This window comes from Hibiscus syriacus, unplaced genomic scaffold (genome assembly GCF_006381635.1).
Source record: "Hibiscus syriacus cultivar Baekdansim isolate YM2019G1 unplaced genomic scaffold, ASM638163v2 tig00116989_pilon, whole genome shotgun sequence".
NCBI classification, from domain to species: Eukaryota; Viridiplantae; Streptophyta; class Magnoliopsida; order Malvales; family Malvaceae; genus Hibiscus; species Hibiscus syriacus.
This window is the reverse complement of record NW_024063508.1, coordinates 4,354,660-4,373,376: the sequence shown is the minus strand read 5'-3', so window position 1 is coordinate 4,373,376 and position 18,717 is coordinate 4,354,660. Positions and strand designations below refer to the sequence as shown.

Here is an 18,717-nt window from a genome sequence, read left to right as displayed (position 1 = left end):
TTTTAAAAGTTTAAGTATTAAAATAGATTAAAACTAAAAGTAAATTTTTTTCATAATTGATTTTTCGTTAATTATTTTATATTTAAAGAATGAACACGAGATCCATAGATTTAAATATAAATCATTTATCACTCTACCTAAGACTATTTTGTAAAGTAAATCGTGATAAATATTTTTATATAAAATTTTAGTTTGGGTAAATTATATTAATTATCACTAAAATTTAAGGCAATTTCTCCGTTTACTATTGAAGTTTAAAAACTTACATTTTTATAATTAATGCCATCAATCTATAACAAACAATTATTTCTATCATTCAATCATATTAATTTGATGACATGGCAAAGAAGTTTAACATCCTATTTAATTTCTAAAATATTATTGAAACTCCAATTTATTCCTTTAATATTATTTTATTTCAAACACAGACTTACGAAAACTTGATTTCAGCTACCCATTTACCCTATTACCTTTGCCTCATGGCCCTCTGTGTAGCTTCTTTTGAGGACTAAAATAGCTTTAGGAGGTTTAGAAATTTTAAGGGGTTCGATATTTTAGAGTTTTTAGTTACAGAGGGTTTTCTGATATTTTAAAAAATAGAGCCTTAATTAAAAAAATAATAATATTTTAAGATTTTTTAAATAAAATTTTCAAAAATCTTATAAATACTAATAACGGTCTATTTTAACGACAGTTACGATGTAGGCATTTAAAATGATAATGTCGAAAATGTTAAACACTTCCATGAAACAAAAACTATAGTTTAGAACTTACTATTTTTTTTCATTAAGTCAAAATAAAATCCTAAATTGATCGTATCTAATAAGAGCCCGTTTGTGATTGCTTTCGACACACTAAAATCACTTATTTAAGCAAAAGCAATCCCAAAAAAAATACACTCTTGAGTAAAATTAAAGTTTGAAACTGAATTTTAGACCCAAACTTAAAACTGTGATTTTGAAGCTTTTGAGGTTAAAAAGCTCTATTGGGTTGGAAATAGCAACTTAAACCTTCATTTAATGGGTATGTTGTACTAACTTACAAGTAATAAAAATTCATTCTATAAACAAAATTATTATCTAAAATAAACATTTTATCTTTTCAAAATCACTTTTTAACCGTAATATCAAACAATTAAAATTAAAAATGTACTTTTGAAAATCACTTTTTAAAGTATTTTTTGCAACACTTTTTAATCGTACTTTTCAAAAGTAATGTCAAATTGTCCCTAACGATATCCATATCCAGACATCACAGGAGTGATATCTTAAGAATGATAAATTTTATTCTCGTATAAATACTGTAGCAATTCCATATATAGTACACATGAGCGATTAAGGACATAAATTTTAACATTACAACAAATTGGTCCCAAAATTTTTCTATGAAGTACCAGTTAGACTTGAAGGTTCTGGTTGAAGTTCAGATTGAACCTTAATCTCTGAAACTTCGGGAGGTAACTCCGATGAGGTTGTTTTGGTCACACTTGGTGCTGCAGCATGGATAATATTTGTTGGCTTAAACTTGTTTATGTAATAACTAAACGTCGGTCCGATATATTCAACTGTCTTTACCGGAGGTGAGTTCTTGCCAACTTGAAGGACTATAGATGAAGTTGCAATAACAAAGAAAAGGGCGAATCCGGCGGCAACTGCTGTCGTATTCTCAGATCCTTGAGGTGAAGAACCGACAGTTCACGAGCTTATTGCACTTTCAACTACATAAACTGCAGGCTAGATGGAAGAAACACACTTTGGTTACCAAATTAGTTATGAAGGCAACTGAAAAATCTAAAACTTACCAACCTCTACTGTAACACCCATCTCCCGTATACCCGATTCGGATGGAATCGGATGTTCGCTATTCTCTTCATAGCTCTCACTACCCGATTTGTCTCTACTCTCTTGACTAGCCATTCTTCTTGAATTAGTAGAATCCGACATCTATCACAACAATCATAAGAATCATACTTAAGTTAGTAAGGAAAGACATCTTTCATATTCATTCTATACCCTATCAGTAACCTTGACATCTTTGTGGTATGTAAACTATTTTTATATCAAACTACACTCGTTTTCTGTCGAGAATCAACTAAACTTGTAGTTCTGATACCAATAAATGTAACACCCATCTCCCGTATAATGTTATGTATACGAGATACAGATGTCACATCACTTTTAAACCAGTTTTGCATTTGAAAATCCGTACAATTTTGTTTCATTTTATAAACCATTATAATTTACTTATAATGAAAACATGCATTAAACTTACATATACAATAAAAACATATGTTTTACATTTCACCGTTATACATTAATTTAATGTAAAAGCTTTTCAAAGTGTTTTTACTAAACCTATTACATGTCAACCAAAATATATCAAAAGCATACAAGTATGCCATACTGTTACTGATGAGCCGACTCTGACTTGATGTCTGATGATCTCCTTACTCAGCTAGTATTCCACCTACATGTGAAATAAACACACGTTAAGTATTACATAGTGAGGCATAATAAATCACAAGTAAAGTTCTAAACACAAATTATTTCTCATACGGAAATTCATACACATAGTATGAATTTCTTATCATTTAGCACACAAGGTGCCCAATACAGAAATTCATACACTTAGTATGAATTTCTTATCATTTTAGCACACGAAGTGCCTTATATGGAAATTCATACACATAGTATTAATTTCTTATCATTTTAGCATACGAAGTGCCCTATACCTTATCATTTTAGCACACGAAGTGCCCTATACGGAAATTCATACACTTAGTATGAATTTCTTATCATTTTAGCACATACGAAGAATGGTGAGATTATAGGTGATCCATCCAAAGGGGTAAGAACTCGATCTTCTCTTAGAAATATTTGTAATTATGTTGCATTTATTTCATGCATAGAGCCTAAGAATATTAAAGAAGCATTAAATGATGAACATTGGATTATGGCTATGCAAGAAGAATTAAATCAATTTGAGAGAAGTAAAGTATGGACATTATTTGAAAGGCTTAGTAATAAATCTACTGTAGGTACTAGATGGGTATTTAGCAATAAGCTTGATGAGAGTGGTAATATAGTGAGAAACAAGGCTAGACTTGTTGCTCAAGGGTATACTCAAGAAGAGGGCATAGACTATGATGAAACATACGCTCCCGTAGCTAGGATGGAAGCAATTAGAATGTTATTAGCATTTGCATGTTTTCATGAATTTAAACTATATCAAATGGATGTTAAAAGTGCATTTTTAAATGATTTTATAAAAGAAGAAGTGTATGTGGAACAACCTCCAGGTTTTGAAGATTCAAAATTTCCGGATCATGTTCTTAAATTGACAAAAGCACTTTATGGTTTAAAACAAGCTCCTAGAGCTTGGTATGAAAGACTGCCAAATTTTTTAATTGAAAAAGGTTTTTCAAAAGGGAAGGTTGACACTACATTGTTTTTAAAGCATAAAAGTAAAGATTTATTAGTAGTTCAAATTTATGTTGATGATATAATATTTGGTTCTACTAATGATGTTCTTTGCCAAGAATTTTCTAAGCTAATGCAAAGCGAATTCGACATGAGCATGATGGGGGAGCTCTCATTTTTCTTGGGACTCCAAATCAAGCAAAGAAAAGATGGCATCTTCATCAATCAAGCTAAGTACGTCAAATATATGCTCAAGAAGTTTGGACTGAAAAATGGGAAACCTCATGACACTCCAATGAGCTCTTCTACAAAGCTTGACTTGGATGAAGGAGGTAAATGTGTAGATGTTAAATTATATAGGTCAATGATTAGATCTCTACTTTATCTAACTGCAAGTAGACAGGATATTATGTTTAGTGTTTGCTTATGTGCTAGATTTCAATCATGCCCTAAGGAATCACATTTACTAGCTGTTAAGAGAATCTTTAGATACCTTAAGGACACTCCTAGTCTAGGACTTTGGTATCCTAGAGACTCTAGCTTTAGCTTGCATGCCTTTTCTGATGCGGATTATGGAGGATGCAAATTAGATAGGAAAATCACCTCCGGTAATTGCCAATTCCTTGGAAATATGTTGATTTCTTGGTTTTCAAAGAAATAAAATTGTGTTGCATTATCTACCACTGAAGCCGAATACATTTCAGCTGGTAGTTGTTGTGCAAAGGTTTTATGGATGAAACAACAACTTTTTGATTATGGAATTGAAGTAGGTACCATTCCTATCAAGTGTGACAATACTAGTGCTATTTGTCTCACTAAAAATCCCATCAAACACTCTAGAACTAAGCACATTGAAATAAGACATCACTTCATTAGAGACCATGTCGCTAAAGGAATATGTAGTTCTAGAATTTGTTGATACTTTGCACCAATTAGCGGATATCTTTACAAAACCTTTAGACAATGAAAGATTTTGGACACTTAAGAGAGAATTAGGTTTGACCAACCTATCTTCACTTAGTGTTTAAAATAATTTTAGCACTTTTAAGACTAAATGAAAAATGCTTAGAATAGTAATTTTTATTGTATTCATTGCTATTAGTTAGGGGGAGTTTATGACTCTTGATGAAAATTAACTTTATGTTCAAATATAGTTTAAAGATTAATTTGATTGTTTGAACATGATTAATTTTCAATATATGAGTTGCCAATACCACTAGAGAAAGTTAATTTAGCATTTTGTGTGTTTAAAATCGGATTTTAACATTTTGGTGCAGAGGGAATCGATACCCTCATGATGGAACCGATTCCCCCTAGGGGAATCGATACCCCCCTGGGGTTCTGGTTTTATCGGGCATAACTAGGGGTGGGAATAGGCCAGGCCAGGCCAGGCTTTAATAGGCCTGGGCCTGGCCTACAATGATTTGTGTAGGCCTGGGCCTAGCCTGTGGCCTATCAAAGGCTTTTATTTAGGCCTGGCCTGGGCCTGTTTAAAAGCTTGGCCTGTTTAAAAGCCTGTTTAACAATAAACATTTAATATTTTCAGTTTAGCCATTAATTTTAGAGTAAAATCCCTATTAAGTCACTCTAACTTAGTACATTTTACAAAGTAGTCACTCTAAATAGGCCGGCCTATCAGGCTTATAAGGCTTTTTAATATGCCTAAGCCTGGCCTGTTTAGTTAAATAAGCTTTTAAAAAGGCCTGGGCCTGGCCTGTTTAGTTAAATAGGCCAGGCTTTATACAGGCCAGGCCCAGACCCCTGTAGGCCGGCCTGGCCTATTCCCACCCCTAGGCAGAACCCTTGTTTTTGCCTCAAATCCTCTCTTCTCTTCACGCCGTTTCTCTCCTCCACTCTCTCAAATCTCCACTTTGCCTCAAAACAACGTTTTTAATCGAAATTCTCTTCAAATATCATCTTCTAAACCTGCTAGCATCATTAAAATCGTACAAACAACATCGAAATCCACTCAATCTCATCTTTCAAGGTAAGTTTTTCTAAACTCTCTATATCATTGATTTTGAACATATGACTAGTTTTAATTAGTTCTAGATAGAAATAGTGATCGGGCATTGATTGTTTAGTGATTAGAAACTAGATATTACAACTAATTTCATCAAAAACACAAGAATTTTCCAAAAGTTTTGAAAAATTCGAAATAAAAAAAAATTGTTTTTCAAATTATTGTGTTTTGATTGAATTATATTGTTGTTATGAAAACTATACATATATTGTTTTTCAAAACCTTATTTTTCAATAGTTTTTAAAAACTTTGCCCATTAGGATTGGTTTAGAGAACCTTGAAATATTGAGGACTCAATTGAGTTTTGGGATTAATTGAATTGCATACATCTGTTTTCTAAATTGCAGGTTATCCATTCTATTCCGATTTCCTAAACAATGTCCAATCCTAAACGTGCTAGGTCATCATCTAGTCGCTCAAACCGTCAACCAAATCCACCTCCAAATCCTCCTCCTATTCCTGATATTACAATTCCTAATCCTAATCCCATTGATCCTAATATGACTATCCAAAACTCGTGCTTCAATCATCCTGGTCCTAGAAATCATCATTTTTGGTATTATCAATATTTTGACTCTTACAAAATTAGATAAGAACGTATTCCTTCTCGTCAAGATATGATAGATATCAATTTTAGATATCTTCCTCTTTTACAGGAGTGGAAATTTGATAAAACTTTGTGACCTTGAACCTATAGTTTACCATCAACTTGTTCGCATCTTTTATTCTAATGTCGTTTGTGTCAAAAACCGAGCTCAAACCAAAACCATAGCAGTTTGTTCCTATCTCCTAGGAAAATTCATCCATCTTGACTCGGCTTACATAACTAATGAATTAGGATTAGATAATGATGGTATATCAAATGAAAAACAACTTTTAGGTTCTCGGTATAAAAGAAGGGATATTGCGAGTGTCTTAGATCTTCATGATCGTTTTCTTAATCTAATGATTTCTTGGTGGTTTCGACCATCCGGAGGTCGTTACTCTACTCTTCGTGCTTTAGATCTTTGGTGGTTACATTGTTTCCAAAGCAGTATTAAAATAAATCTTCCTGAGATTATTTTTGCTGAAATCGTTGAAATTGTAAACTTAGTGCCAATAAGAAACTTTGTTCCTCTCTAGTTTATGGTTGCATTCTAAGTAATCTATTTTCTAAAGCCGAGCTTAGAGTAGGTCTAGATGCCGTCTTTCCTCTCAAGAAACAAATTAATTTTCTTTCCTTAACGAGAGCGGGATGGATAAAGGATAAGAAAACCAGTGAATAGGTTCGATCTTCTGAAAATACTCTGGGAGCTAGTTCTTCACGAGCTCCACCAAAAGCTGACGACGATCCCGAGCTTGAACAATTAATGCAAGATATTGACGAAGCCGACGATGAGCCGGAACAACACGAGGAACAAGCTCAACACGAAGAACAAGTGCCTCCATATTTTCAATCCTTTATGGAGACATTCGATTTCTGATATGCTTCCATGGATTCTCGTTTCTCTTCCATAGAATCCCATTTATCCACAATGGGAGCTCAACAATTGGAAATTCTTCAGGAGATGCGTGCAAACAATGAAGCAACCAACGTTCGTATTAATGAACTCACTCATGAGATGGCCGCTATGCGAGCTCGTTTTCCTCCTCCCGATCCTCCTACGGATGCTTGATTCTGTGTTTTGCTTTAGTACTTTGAACTTAAAGCTTTTTGTTTAAACATTTTGAATGTTTTTGGATTGTTTTCCTTTTGTTATTGGATATTTGAACTTATTTCATGAATTATGGATGTTTGAACTTATATATTTGGTGTGGTTAAATTTCTTCATTCTTGCATCATTTACATCATGTTAGATATATGACCAATTTTTCCATGTCACATTGTTTTTGAATATTGATTATGAAACTAATGGCTAACGTTTCTCTTGATTGTGATCTTAGCAGCTTAAACTATATATATAATCAATTGGCTAAATGATTTCAAAACCTTGTTTAAAATCTTTTACGGGTCTTTTTGATTTAACAAAAAGGGGGAGAAATGTTATTAAAAGCTTTTTGAAGAGTTTTTGAAGATGAGTAGTATTAAAGTAAGGGGGAGTAGTAAGTATTTATCAAAATCAAAATTCATTTTGAAATTAGAAAATCTTAAAATGTTTTGTTATATCAAAAAGGGGGAGATTGTTGAAAACATTTTGATGTTTCGATATAACAAATTAAATTAAAAGAATTTTAATTTTGAAAATGATTTTTCTAAGCATATTCGATATATTAAATCGAATATCAAAATATTACTCAAAGTATTTCAAAGTTCATTTTAAATACTTACTCAAGTGTAAAATTAAGTTTTAATCTTAAAATAATTTCAAAACGATTTTACAAAATATTTCGAACTATTTCAAAGCCAAAAATTCCAGATTGCTCAGAGGGAACCGATTCCCCCTGAATGGTTTGGCTCCGAGAATTCCAGTATGCTCGGAGGGAACCGATTCCCCCCACTGTTCAACGGTCGAAATATTTTAATTTTACACTTAGGGAACCGATTCCCCATTAGGGGTACCAATTCCCCCCACGCTCCAAGCAGAAATATTAATTGTTTTCACACTTAAACGGATCCAAAAACTTCATTAATGATCCCCAACGTTCAGAAGTGATTTAAGGTGTATTTAAGCAAGCTTAGAAACCATTGATCAATAACAAGAAACATCAAGCAACTAGAATCAAGAGAGAATCAAAGAGAAAGCATCAAACTTCAAGTTTGAGCATTTCAATCCTATCTTTCATTCAATATTCATTTTGCTTTCAAGAACACTTATTGTGCTCAATTGTATTCATTCTTGAGTGTTTTTTTCTTTGTTCTAGAATTGTGCAAACAATCTACCTTGTGAGGATTTCCTTGTAAGTTTGCAAATTTGTATTGTTCTCTTTGGGAGAGAGTGTTCTCAAGAATTTGGGGTATAATTCTTGAGGGTTTGTAAGGTTACTCTTTGTCCTCAAAAGAAAGGCAAATTAGTGAATTTGTGGAAAATCCTTAGTGTGGACAGCTAAGGTAGTGGACGTAGACTTTGGTTGAGAAAGTCGAACCACTCTAAATCGCTGTGCAAATTTCTTTCAATTTCCACCAAAATTTTAATTGCCAATTCGCCCCCCTCTTGGCCATATTCGTCAATCAATTAACTCAACAATAAAGGACTCTCAAAACCCAATTTCCCCATATCATATCAATGAAATGTCATTCTAACCTATCATATGTTTTTTTTTATATCAAGTTTATCAGAAACCCCTTTGTTTGGGTCATTATTAGAGCTTTTAAGATAATGGAGCAGTTCATGAACAACTAGAAAATTATTCGAGATTTACTTACTAGGAACAAACGCACATTGATTTTTGAAGATACACAAGGGTATTATAGTTTTAAGCTAATTCATAATGATTTTTGATATAATCTTGTAAATGATTGTGTAGAGACTAATCAATCTAAATTTTTTCATTAAACGAGGTATAGCAATTTTTAAAATCAATATAATGACAGTTTGGTTCACATTTTCAAAACTAACATTTCCTTTAAGCAAATAAAGATAAATAGAGATAACATCATTACTGACCATATGCTAGAAGGAATGAAAGAAACAACCGGGAAGCCCATCAATATTTGGTGTTTTTTGTTAGGGTTGATTTGGTTAAAAGTGATACAGACCTCCTCAGCCGTGTATTCCTTGTAAAGGTCAACATTAATCTTTGGAGTAATGTACGCCTCAACTGCATTAAGGATTGCCCTTGTTGTTTCGCCCTTGTAGGGTTGAAAGAAAGTGGATAAAAAGTTAATAGCCACATCAAAGATGTCATTCAGTAGCTCGACCTAAATTCATTCCCTTGATTCAACCCCTTCAATCCAGTTCTTCTTTGGTTACCAAGTTCGAAAAAATTATTCTACTCCCTGCATTCTCTACTTTGACTTTTTCTCTTCTTCCCTAGACATCAATCTTGATTCATTCCTAATTCCATTTTTGCTTAAAGCCACCTTCAAAACCCTTGATTCATTCCTTTGTTTATTTCATCAAAAATGCCATAGAGAGATTTGCCAAATTTCCTTCATTTATTTTCCATAGTCGATTGCTTCTTCTCACCATTTACATCACTCTTTTACTGATTTTTGCTTCATTCTTCCTTGATTTTTTATTGCATTTTCCCTTCATTCAATATTATTCTTTGCTACCACTCTTCATTGTTGGTGGAGTTGATTCTTCAGCAATCTTGTTCATTATCTTCTCTTTCATCTTCGAGTAAGGAAATTCACAAACCTTAGTTTATTTTGAGCTTCAATGATTAAAGATCCATTAAAGAAGATGATCTTGAGTGATTGTGATTTTCAATTGTGAGTTTTTATAATAAAAGTAATTTTAGAGTTAATTAATGTACTCATTCTCGAGTGGTTTTCAAAGTTTTATTAAGTTGATTATTATGTTTAAGAGATGGCTATTTCTATAATAAAACAATTTTTTTATTGGAGTTGATTTGGATAATATTTTTTTGGAACCAAGTTTGATTTCGTCGTTTTTCAGAAATTCAGGGATTAACTTAATTGTTGTTGCTCTTTAGTACTTTAAATGTGTGTAGGTGTTGATTGTGATCATTCTTGATCAACTCTAGTGTGAGGAAGCAAGTGCCAAAGTGTTAGATATGTTATATCGCTTGCGTGGTAAGAATTTCTGTCTTTTTATCAATTTTCGTTATGTTTTGAAAGCAAAATTTCTACTCTGTTTTGGACGTTTTTGTGACATGATAATATGTTCTCTAAGGTGTTCTTTGAGTTATTGATAAAATAAAATTTGTGCATCAACTTCCGGCAGTGAGTAGATAATTGTTTGGAGTCATTTTTTGTGCTCAGATCATCATAGAGTTGAATGACTTTCCACTATTGGATGATGAATGTCATCAATGTTAAATGAGGGCTTAGTTTTGGGCAATACCTTATATTAAGACCCTATGGTTAGTATGTTCTTGTCACCAATGATACATGATACCATCTGATCTGTGGGTTTAATTTATTAAAATTAGGACAAAATTGATAGAAAATACAAGTAACGATCAAATGTATAATTATACTAAAATATTTATTTGTCAGATTATCTCCTCCGTTAAATTTTAATGACAAGTGGCTTCATTTAAAAAATTAAATAGTTAGATAATCTAATTAATGAAACTAAAACATCGATAATTAAACTAATAAAAGAGGAAAATAGTTGAATGATCACTCGTACAGCTTAACTATGTCATAATGCAACAAAATAATCCTAACGTTTGATAATATTGCCAAACTTACCCGTATTGTTTTTTTAAACATTTGACCCCTCAACATTTCATTTTAGGTCAAAAAAAACCCCTCAATTGATGAAAATCATTAATTAACTGACGGTCAACACCAGATACTGACCAAGCACGTAAATGTGGATGGAGATGCTGATGTGGCCTGTCTAGCTCATGGTATATGATGACGTGGTATGTCCACATGGACTAAATTTAAAATTAATTAATTTTGTTTAAAATATGAAGTTTTTAATTAGATAGTATGTAATTTAAATTTAATAAAAATAATTTTAAAATAAAAGTTTATAAAATGTTTTTGTGTTGTGATTTTGATTGCTATAATATACTTTAAATATTGTTATTAACATACCAATAACATTCAAGTGAATTGGTCTGGTGATTAGATATTGGGCCTATCTACGTGATTTTTTAGAGGTTTAATCTCTAATTTCTAATTTAATTAAAAAACTCACATGTGTCACATGATAATATATTATTAGTTGTTAATAATTTAATAAAAAAATAATCACTAATTGATTTAAAAAATTTGTTGACATGACATCACACGTGGATATACTATGTTATCATTTAGTCCACGTGAACATGCCACTTCATCGTTTAATCTACGTGAATTTGTCATGTTAACATATACTATGAGCTGGACAAGTCACATTAAAATCTTCGTCTACGTGTATGTGTTTGGTCAAATTCAAACATTAGTCATCAGTTGACTAATGATTTCCATTCACCGAGAAGATATTTTAACCCAAAATAAAATATTGAACGGTCAAATATATAAAAAAATAATATGAATAAGTTTGATAATATTATCAAACGGTGGACAATTTATAATACTGACTGTCGGAGATCTCCTACGAAAGTTGCTCTCAACTTGACGTTGGAAACAACCTATTATCCTACCTCCCCTTACCCTATTACATATGGGAATATGATTAACTAATTTTTTAAGATTTTTTTTTCCGTGTGCCCTTAATTAATCTTTTAACCCCATTTGACTCAAACTGAAAAATGCACTCACTCTGCCCTACAAAACGACACAATTCGAAAAAAGACAAAACAACCTCCTTTGAAGTGGGCCCCACACTCACACGAGTACCCCTCACTCCTCGCCGTTCTTACTTTTTTGACTCAGAAAACGGCTCAGCCCAACTCACCCTAACGGCGGAAACGCGTACCCTTTACCCACTTTCACCAAAGCTGGAATCTTCGTCACGGCTAGACGTTGAACAAATTTGGCGGTAAAATCCAATGACACCATCATGATGTGTCAAATCCTAATTGGATGGAGATGAATGTCATGTCCATCGTGCATGTGTATCATGATTTATGCTGGTTAGGTTTCCCGCGCTAAATTGGGAAGATCCTTCACTCACAGGGTTTTCTACTAAAAACGGCCCAAAGTTAACGAGAGGGAGAGAAAATAAAAGATAACATTTTAGGGTTATTCTTTGTTCTTCACTAAAACTAGTAAAAGGAATAAATTAATTTCATTTTCTTTCTAACTGGTTTATCTTTCTTCTCGACTCGTTTAAAACGCTGTGTTTTGGGTGGTAGATTAGAAGCTAGGGTTTCGCTTCACTGGATCTGTTACATCTGTAGATCCAGGATCCCAACCAATTTCAAGCCTGAATTTTATAAGTTTTAGTTTTTTTGGTTGGCATTCTTGGAGATCAATTCGCCATTTCCAGAAGTGTAAATGATTTTTTTCCTTCTTTTATTTTCCTTGTTTGGTACCTAAAAATTTTGAAATGCATTTTTATTTTGCAGCGGAGGTTTAATCTTGAACATGGAAGACATGAAGCCTTCAGTAACAACTTCTGGTAGCACGGATGGCGATGCCATTGAAACTAGGTTCACTGCTTTGTGCAAGGTAGTGATATGTTCTTTTCAGTAGTATTTTATTTCTTTCTTTTCTCTGTGTATTTTTTCAGTGTTATGTTTACGTGATTTCCAGAATGGATTAGCTCTGGATGAGAAAGCTTGCTTAAATGCCATGAAGCTATTCAAAGAAACAAAGCACCTTTTATCCTCAAATGTTTCAGCAATTGGGAGTGGGACGGTGGGTTTTAACTTCCTTTTATATGTAAATATACTAAGATAATTACTTTTAGATGAACTAACTTTGTTGCATTTATTCTGGATTAGCTGGAAGAAGCAGAGCGGTTTTGGTTTTCATTTGTTTTATATTCATTCAAGCGACTGAGCGAAAAGATTGAAGAAAATACACAACATGAGTCTGATGAAAGTGGGTTTTCGTTATGCCAGATATTGAGAGCTACAAAGCTGAAGTATGATGCTGTTAATTTTGTGTACATAAGGATAGTTTTTCTGATCGGCAACTGTTTCAGCGACAATGAGTTTTTCTTATGTTTTGCAGTATTGTGGATTTTTTTAAAGAGTTACCTCAGTTTGCGGTAAAAGCTGGTCCTGTTTTGAGTAACATGTATGGTGAAGATTGGGAGAGTAGGCTCGAGGTACTGAAAGAATAAGTTTTAACTTCTTTTCTTTTATATTTATTTTGAAAACATCTAGCAAAGTTGCTTCTATTAACTATCTGCTTATGGTACTTTATTTATTTTTTTTTTGATAGAGGTTGGAGGTCTCATTAAAAACTCCCTTCTTATTCGTTCAAATACTAAGAAGTATGTTAACGAACATTGGAAGGAAGAAAAGAGTACCTCAAATTAAATTAATAACAATACCCAATACAAAAGATTACACGAAATATCCACCTATGGTGATAAACACCATTACAACAAACACCTTAACCTCATATAACCTCAACCAAAGTCGCAATCTAAACACCTTATTTCTAATTAAACCTCCAGTAATAGAATCTAAACAACGCAACAGAACATAAAACAAAATAAAAGCAACACCTGCAACTATATAAACTAAATTAAACAACAAATAAAAAGGCAAAATCTAATTAGATTCATCTTCTTCAGGAGCCCACGAGTTTGGCTTGAATGAAGGCTCTATCTCATGTACCATGATCTTGAAGGAGTTGTCACCCACCTTCAATTCCAACGTCGCATCAATTCTCGCACCAGCCTTTGCTAGGACTTGAATTTTTGCCCGATCAAAGGATGATGGTGACTGACAGCTTTCGTCGATTGCTAGTAACTGACCCCAACTATTAGCAATGTTCTTGAAGGTATCCCAATTCCATGTGTGAAACGGAACACCCTCGCAAACTAACCATACTCGGCGACACTCCAATACCAAACTCTCTGACCAAGCTTCGATTATAGAGAACCACTCTGCGAGAGTCTCTGATTTATCGTTCTTCACACTTCTCAAAGAAGCAGAATCTTCGAAAATCATTAATACCGCATTTCCAACAACTCTCATTAAGGAGAAGCCAATGAGGCCCTTCGCATGCATTTGTCTAGCGAGATGACTGATTTTGATGAAATTTTTACACCACCCCACTAGACAATAATTCAACACCTAAAGTTTTTCTTTATCAATAACACCTTCGACTTTATAATGCTTCTTCCTCGAATCATCTTCCATCCCGAACTTGTGGAGAACACCTGTGGAAGACTTTCTCCAATAGGATTGACGAGGTTTGAATTTAGCGAAAGAAACACCAATTTTGCTGCCGTCGATATAAGAGCCATTCATTTTTGAGGTCGCTCTCCTTGCTTCTTCGATTGAAGCGAAGCGAATGAAACCAGAACGAACTCCTTTTGCATTTCTTTTATTTGGAATAAAAGCATCAATAACCCTGGGAGCAAAAAAATGATCCAAGCCTCTTCCAATGGATATTCTCTGGTAAATTTTCAACAAATAATGTGTAGCATCCATACTTATCAACATTGCACTCCTTTGTGATAGATTCCCTGATTCCATTGTGACCACCATCAACTGCTGACTTTTCGTCGCAACTCCCAGATTTAAAAGGCACATGAATACTTGGAGATGCTAAAGAGGCTGGATTTGGCAATGGCTCCTCAAGATGAGAAAGGAGAGATGACGGAGAAAGCGCGTCTGCAGAGGATGAAGGAGTTTGGCCCTTCGATTTCTGCTGGACAGAAGGGACGATTCCAGCACCCCACATGAAGAAAACCGTTGAAGTAAAAACAACCCAGGGACTTGACGGAACTGTTCTGTTAGCGCCCGACGATGGAAGCTGTGACTGCCGACGATGGAGGCTGTGACTGCCGGCGAAAAAAGAAGGGAGTAGGTGATGAATAGAGTCCAACAGGTAGATATAGGACAGGCGATGAGACGCTGGCAAAACGGAAACCAAGGCGTAAAGATCTTTGACGGAGAAGAAGATGCGTCGCCAACAACTGAAAGCCGAAGTTCCTCGTCCCAGATCCACTGAGTTGAAGGCTCACCCTGACGTAATGATGCCTAGAACCGAGATGATGGCGCCGAGACGAAAAAACTTGGAAGATTTGGTGGTCAACAGCCACCGGATGTGGCGACCGACGCGGTGACAAACGGCGGCGGTGGGTGGCGGACGGCGGCGGCGGACAACGAATGAATGTCGGAGGGGAGATAAATTTTAAAAACGCCTGGGATATTTGAAATTTGAAAAACACCTAGGTTAGAGAGAAGCTAGAGCTTCTCTCACTAACACGTGAACTTTTGTGGCTCGACTTTGCATCATTTCAGATGATTTGAGAAATAGCAAGGGCAACAGTTTTCCCTCTTTGTTTAGTGACAAATACTGCAACTGAGTTAATCAAACAAATAGAAACATGAAAGGGATGCTGTACCTCGCCACCAACAGCCAGTATGGAACCCTCACTGTCAAATGTCAGTGCTAACTGTTGACCAACATCTTCTAACTGGGTCAGTACTTTCTCTGAGGCCTTGACACCCAGTTTGTGGACTTCATTACCCTCGGAATCTTTCCACTCAAACAACCTGAAGATAAAAAATAATGCTATGCGATATTCCTTAGACTACTCGCGGTGACAAAACTAAACATAGAACACAATACTAACAATGATGTATATGCTTATGGTACTTTATCAATTAGGCTAAGGAGATGCAGGCCAACTTTGTGCACTTGAGCCTTATATAAGCAAGTAGGTGTCCTTCTTTTATAACCTGTTCTAAGTTATAAGATGGTATGTCTGGATAGCTTTGTGATGTAATTTGCATTTATCTTTTTATCTTAATATAAGTATGCTTTGATAATTCGATGGGTTACTTTTAAATTCATGAAATCACACTAGTGAAAAGCTATATTTATGTTTTACAAGGGTTCAGATTTGCAGTATACTTGCTTATGTTACGTTGAACCTTGTCCGAAATATACAAGAGCAGGCATAGATTTCGGTGTTTTTATCAAGTGTTTATCCCCCACAAAGGAAAAAGAGAAAACCCCGGGGAGGGGTGAGGGGGTTGTACTGTGAAAGATGTGCATGTCAAATATGTTGGAAAATAAAACACAATAATGATATAATATATACAAATATATACATACGTGCACATATCCTATTTTTTTTTTTAGTAGCTGGTCATGTGGCCTTGTTTTTGGCATTGATTGCAATCTTCTCCAAATGGATAACATAATTAAATTTAAGATAGTGATATAAATATGACATTTTCTTTTAGATGGATTGCAGAATTATATTTCAAATGATATGTTACTCAGGATTTGTACTGTGCATTTGATAGATTTTAAGTGTTTTCCTTTGGGCAACTGTATCCTCAAAACCTTATTTTTCTCGTTAGTCTGTATAATTTTTCAATCTGTAAAGTAAATTACATCTGCATCTTGCTATTTAATGGTATAAAAGGTCATTCAAGCGTGCATTTTGGGAACTCTTTGTGGCAAGCGATGCTAATATTGACAAGCAGAAAATTCTACCAGTTCGCCGGAATATTTATCTGAGTGCCATCGTTTTGGGTGGTTACTTTTTTTGGCACTCCGTGTGCACTCATTCAGCCGTTTTAAAGACCTAGCTGATTGCTTTCTTACTAGCTGATTGCATGAAGGCAGACTTGGTTTTACTAAGGAATAGTAACACGTCCCTTTTTTTCTAATGAAGCACGTTCTTATTACACTGGTACAGATTATGGGTTAATTGAATAATTATCAAACAGAATGCAAACATTGAAAGTTGCGTTTAAATGTTTTCTTACAATTTATTTGATTTTTAACAGGTTTTTTGATTATACGTGTTCCCATGCGCTTCAGGAACTTTAAGATCAGCGACTCCACATTTTGGTAGTTTTCTGCTCTTTTATAGAAGTCAAAATTTTAGATGTCTTTGATAAAGAGAATGCATTGTGATCTTCTTCACTGGCTCTTTTTTATTTTATTTTGTCCAATATTCATCACTGGTGTTTAGTTCTTACCCTTCTACATTTTTTCTTTATTTTCTATTCCTGGTGAGGATAAAATTTTGGCATTCCTTGTTGACTTCATCTAATCATTCAGTTAAGAAAGGAGACAAAGGTGTCGACCTGCTTGCATCACTTTGCAACATGTATGATGCTTCAGAAGATGATTTGAGGAAAACAATGAAGATGGCCAATAAGTTAGTACAAGATATATTGGGAAAAAAGCCATGTCCAGCAGCTGAGCGTAAAATGGAAACTTTGGAAAATATTGATACCGGTTCTTCATTTAAGTCATGAATACAATTTTGGCAACATGCTTTCATCGGTTTTGCTTTTAATTTACGTGATCTTCTTTGATGCAGATGGCTTGATCTATTTTGAAGGTTTAATGGAGGAACAATCTCTTTCATCCTGTTTGAATATTTTAGAAAATGATTATGATCCCATTTGTAATAAAGGTGATCTGGATGAAAGGGTGTTTGTAAATGAAGAAGATAGTTTACTTGGTTTAGGGAGCTTGTCTGGAGGGGCTATGCATGTTACTGGTATCAAGGTCTGTTTCAAATTTGAGGAAGCGTATTCTTCCCTTTGGTTTTTGTGCTTTACATAGCAGTTCCTTTATCTAAGAAAGTTGTTTATTCTGTTCTGAGTAGAGGAAACTTGATTCAATGGCCTCACAATCAAAGTCAATCTCAAGCCCACTGTCTCCTCGACGGCCTCCTGCCTCTCATATGAATGGTGTACTTGGATCGCCGAGTGCGAAGATGGCAGCTACGCCCGTCAGCACTGCAATGACAACTGCAAAATGGCTTCTTTCTGTTATTTGTCCTCTTTCTCCAAAACCTTCAGCTGAGTTGCAGCTTTTTTTATCATCGTGTGATAAAGATGTTACCAATGATGTGATATGGAGGGCACATATAATATTGGAGGCAATATTCCCTAGAAATCATGAACGTAGTGCAATCGGAAGCCTTCAAAGTGTAAACCTGATGGATAATATATGGATGGAACAACGAAGGCTAGAGGAACTAAAGTTATACTATAGGGTTTTGGAAGCCATGTGTACTGCAGAGGCACAAATATTACATGCAGCTAACTTGACGTACTTATTAACTAATGAGAGGTTTCATAGATGTATGCTTGCTTGTTCTGCTGAACTAGTGCTAGCGACACAAAAGACTGCCACAATGTTGTTCACTACAGTACTGGAAAGGACTGGTATTACAGCCTTTGATCTGAGCAAGCTGATAGAGAGTTTCATTAGACACGAGGAGTCTCTGCCAAGAGAATTGAGGCGGCATCTAAATTCTCTGGAAGAGAGGCTTTTGGAGAGCATGGTGTGGAGTAAAGGCTCCTCAATGTATAATTCTTTGATAGTTGCAAGACCTTCTCTGTCTGCTGAAGTAAATCGTCTTGGCCTATTGGCAGAGCCAATGCCATCTTTGGATGCAATTGCGATGCATGTAAACTCTTCTGGAGGTACACCTCCAGTGTCAGCTTTGCTGAGGCACGAAACATCAACAGGTAATGTTGGCAGCTTAATCTTAGGTGTGCAACATTTTGAGCTTTATTTTAATACTTTCTGACTGGTATGTGAGTTTTCTTGTTTAATGTAGTAACTTATGTTAGGAGTTGATTACGGTTTTTTTTCTCAAT

The 18,717-nt window shown here is 34.6% G+C and overlaps 2 protein-coding genes across 2 annotated transcripts; both read left to right on the top strand.

Annotated features, from left to right (window-relative positions):
* The first annotated feature begins 12,527 nt into the window (after positions 1-12,527).
* On the top strand, positions 12,528-16,530 carry LOC120193120 (retinoblastoma-related protein-like). Its single transcript, XM_039195722.1, has 6 exons — positions 12,528-12,619; positions 12,704-12,808; positions 12,895-13,037; positions 13,127-13,223; positions 15,749-15,797; positions 16,515-16,530. The coding sequence occupies exons 1-5, from the start codon at positions 12,536-12,538 to the stop codon at positions 15,791-15,793; spliced, it is 474 nt and encodes a 157-aa protein (XP_039051653.1). The 5' UTR covers positions 12,528-12,535; the 3' UTR covers positions 15,794-15,797; positions 16,515-16,530.
* A 350-nt stretch (positions 16,531-16,880) lies between these two features.
* On the top strand, positions 16,881-18,647 carry LOC120193237 (retinoblastoma-related protein-like). The gene is made up of 3 exons (XM_039195788.1): positions 16,881-16,945; positions 17,159-17,614; positions 17,715-18,647. Exons 2-3 carry the CDS (start codon positions 17,375-17,377, stop codon positions 18,645-18,647), a joined length of 1,173 nt encoding a protein of 390 aa, XP_039051719.1. The 5' UTR covers positions 16,881-16,945; positions 17,159-17,374.
* The last annotated feature ends 70 nt before the right edge of the window (positions 18,648-18,717 follow it).

Coding starts and splice junctions, on each gene's coding strand:
- LOC120193237 (XM_039195788.1), top strand. CDS start 17,375: ATGCTTTCATCGGTTTTGCTTTTAATTTACGTGATCTTCTTTGATGCA. Junction 17,615..17,714: donor TGCATGTTACTGGTATCAAG/GTCTGTTTCAAA, acceptor TGTTCTGAGTAG/AGGAAACTTGATTCAATGGC.
- LOC120193120 (XM_039195722.1), top strand. CDS start 12,536: ATGGAAGACATGAAGCCTTCAGTAACAACTTCTGGTAGCACGGATGGC. Junction 12,620..12,703: donor GGTTCACTGCTTTGTGCAAG/GTAGTGATATGT, acceptor CGTGATTTCCAG/AATGGATTAGCTCTGGATGA. Junction 13,224..15,748: donor ATTGGGAGAGTAGGCTCGAG/GTACTGAAAGAA, acceptor TTTATCAATTAG/GCTAAGGAGATGCAGGCCAA.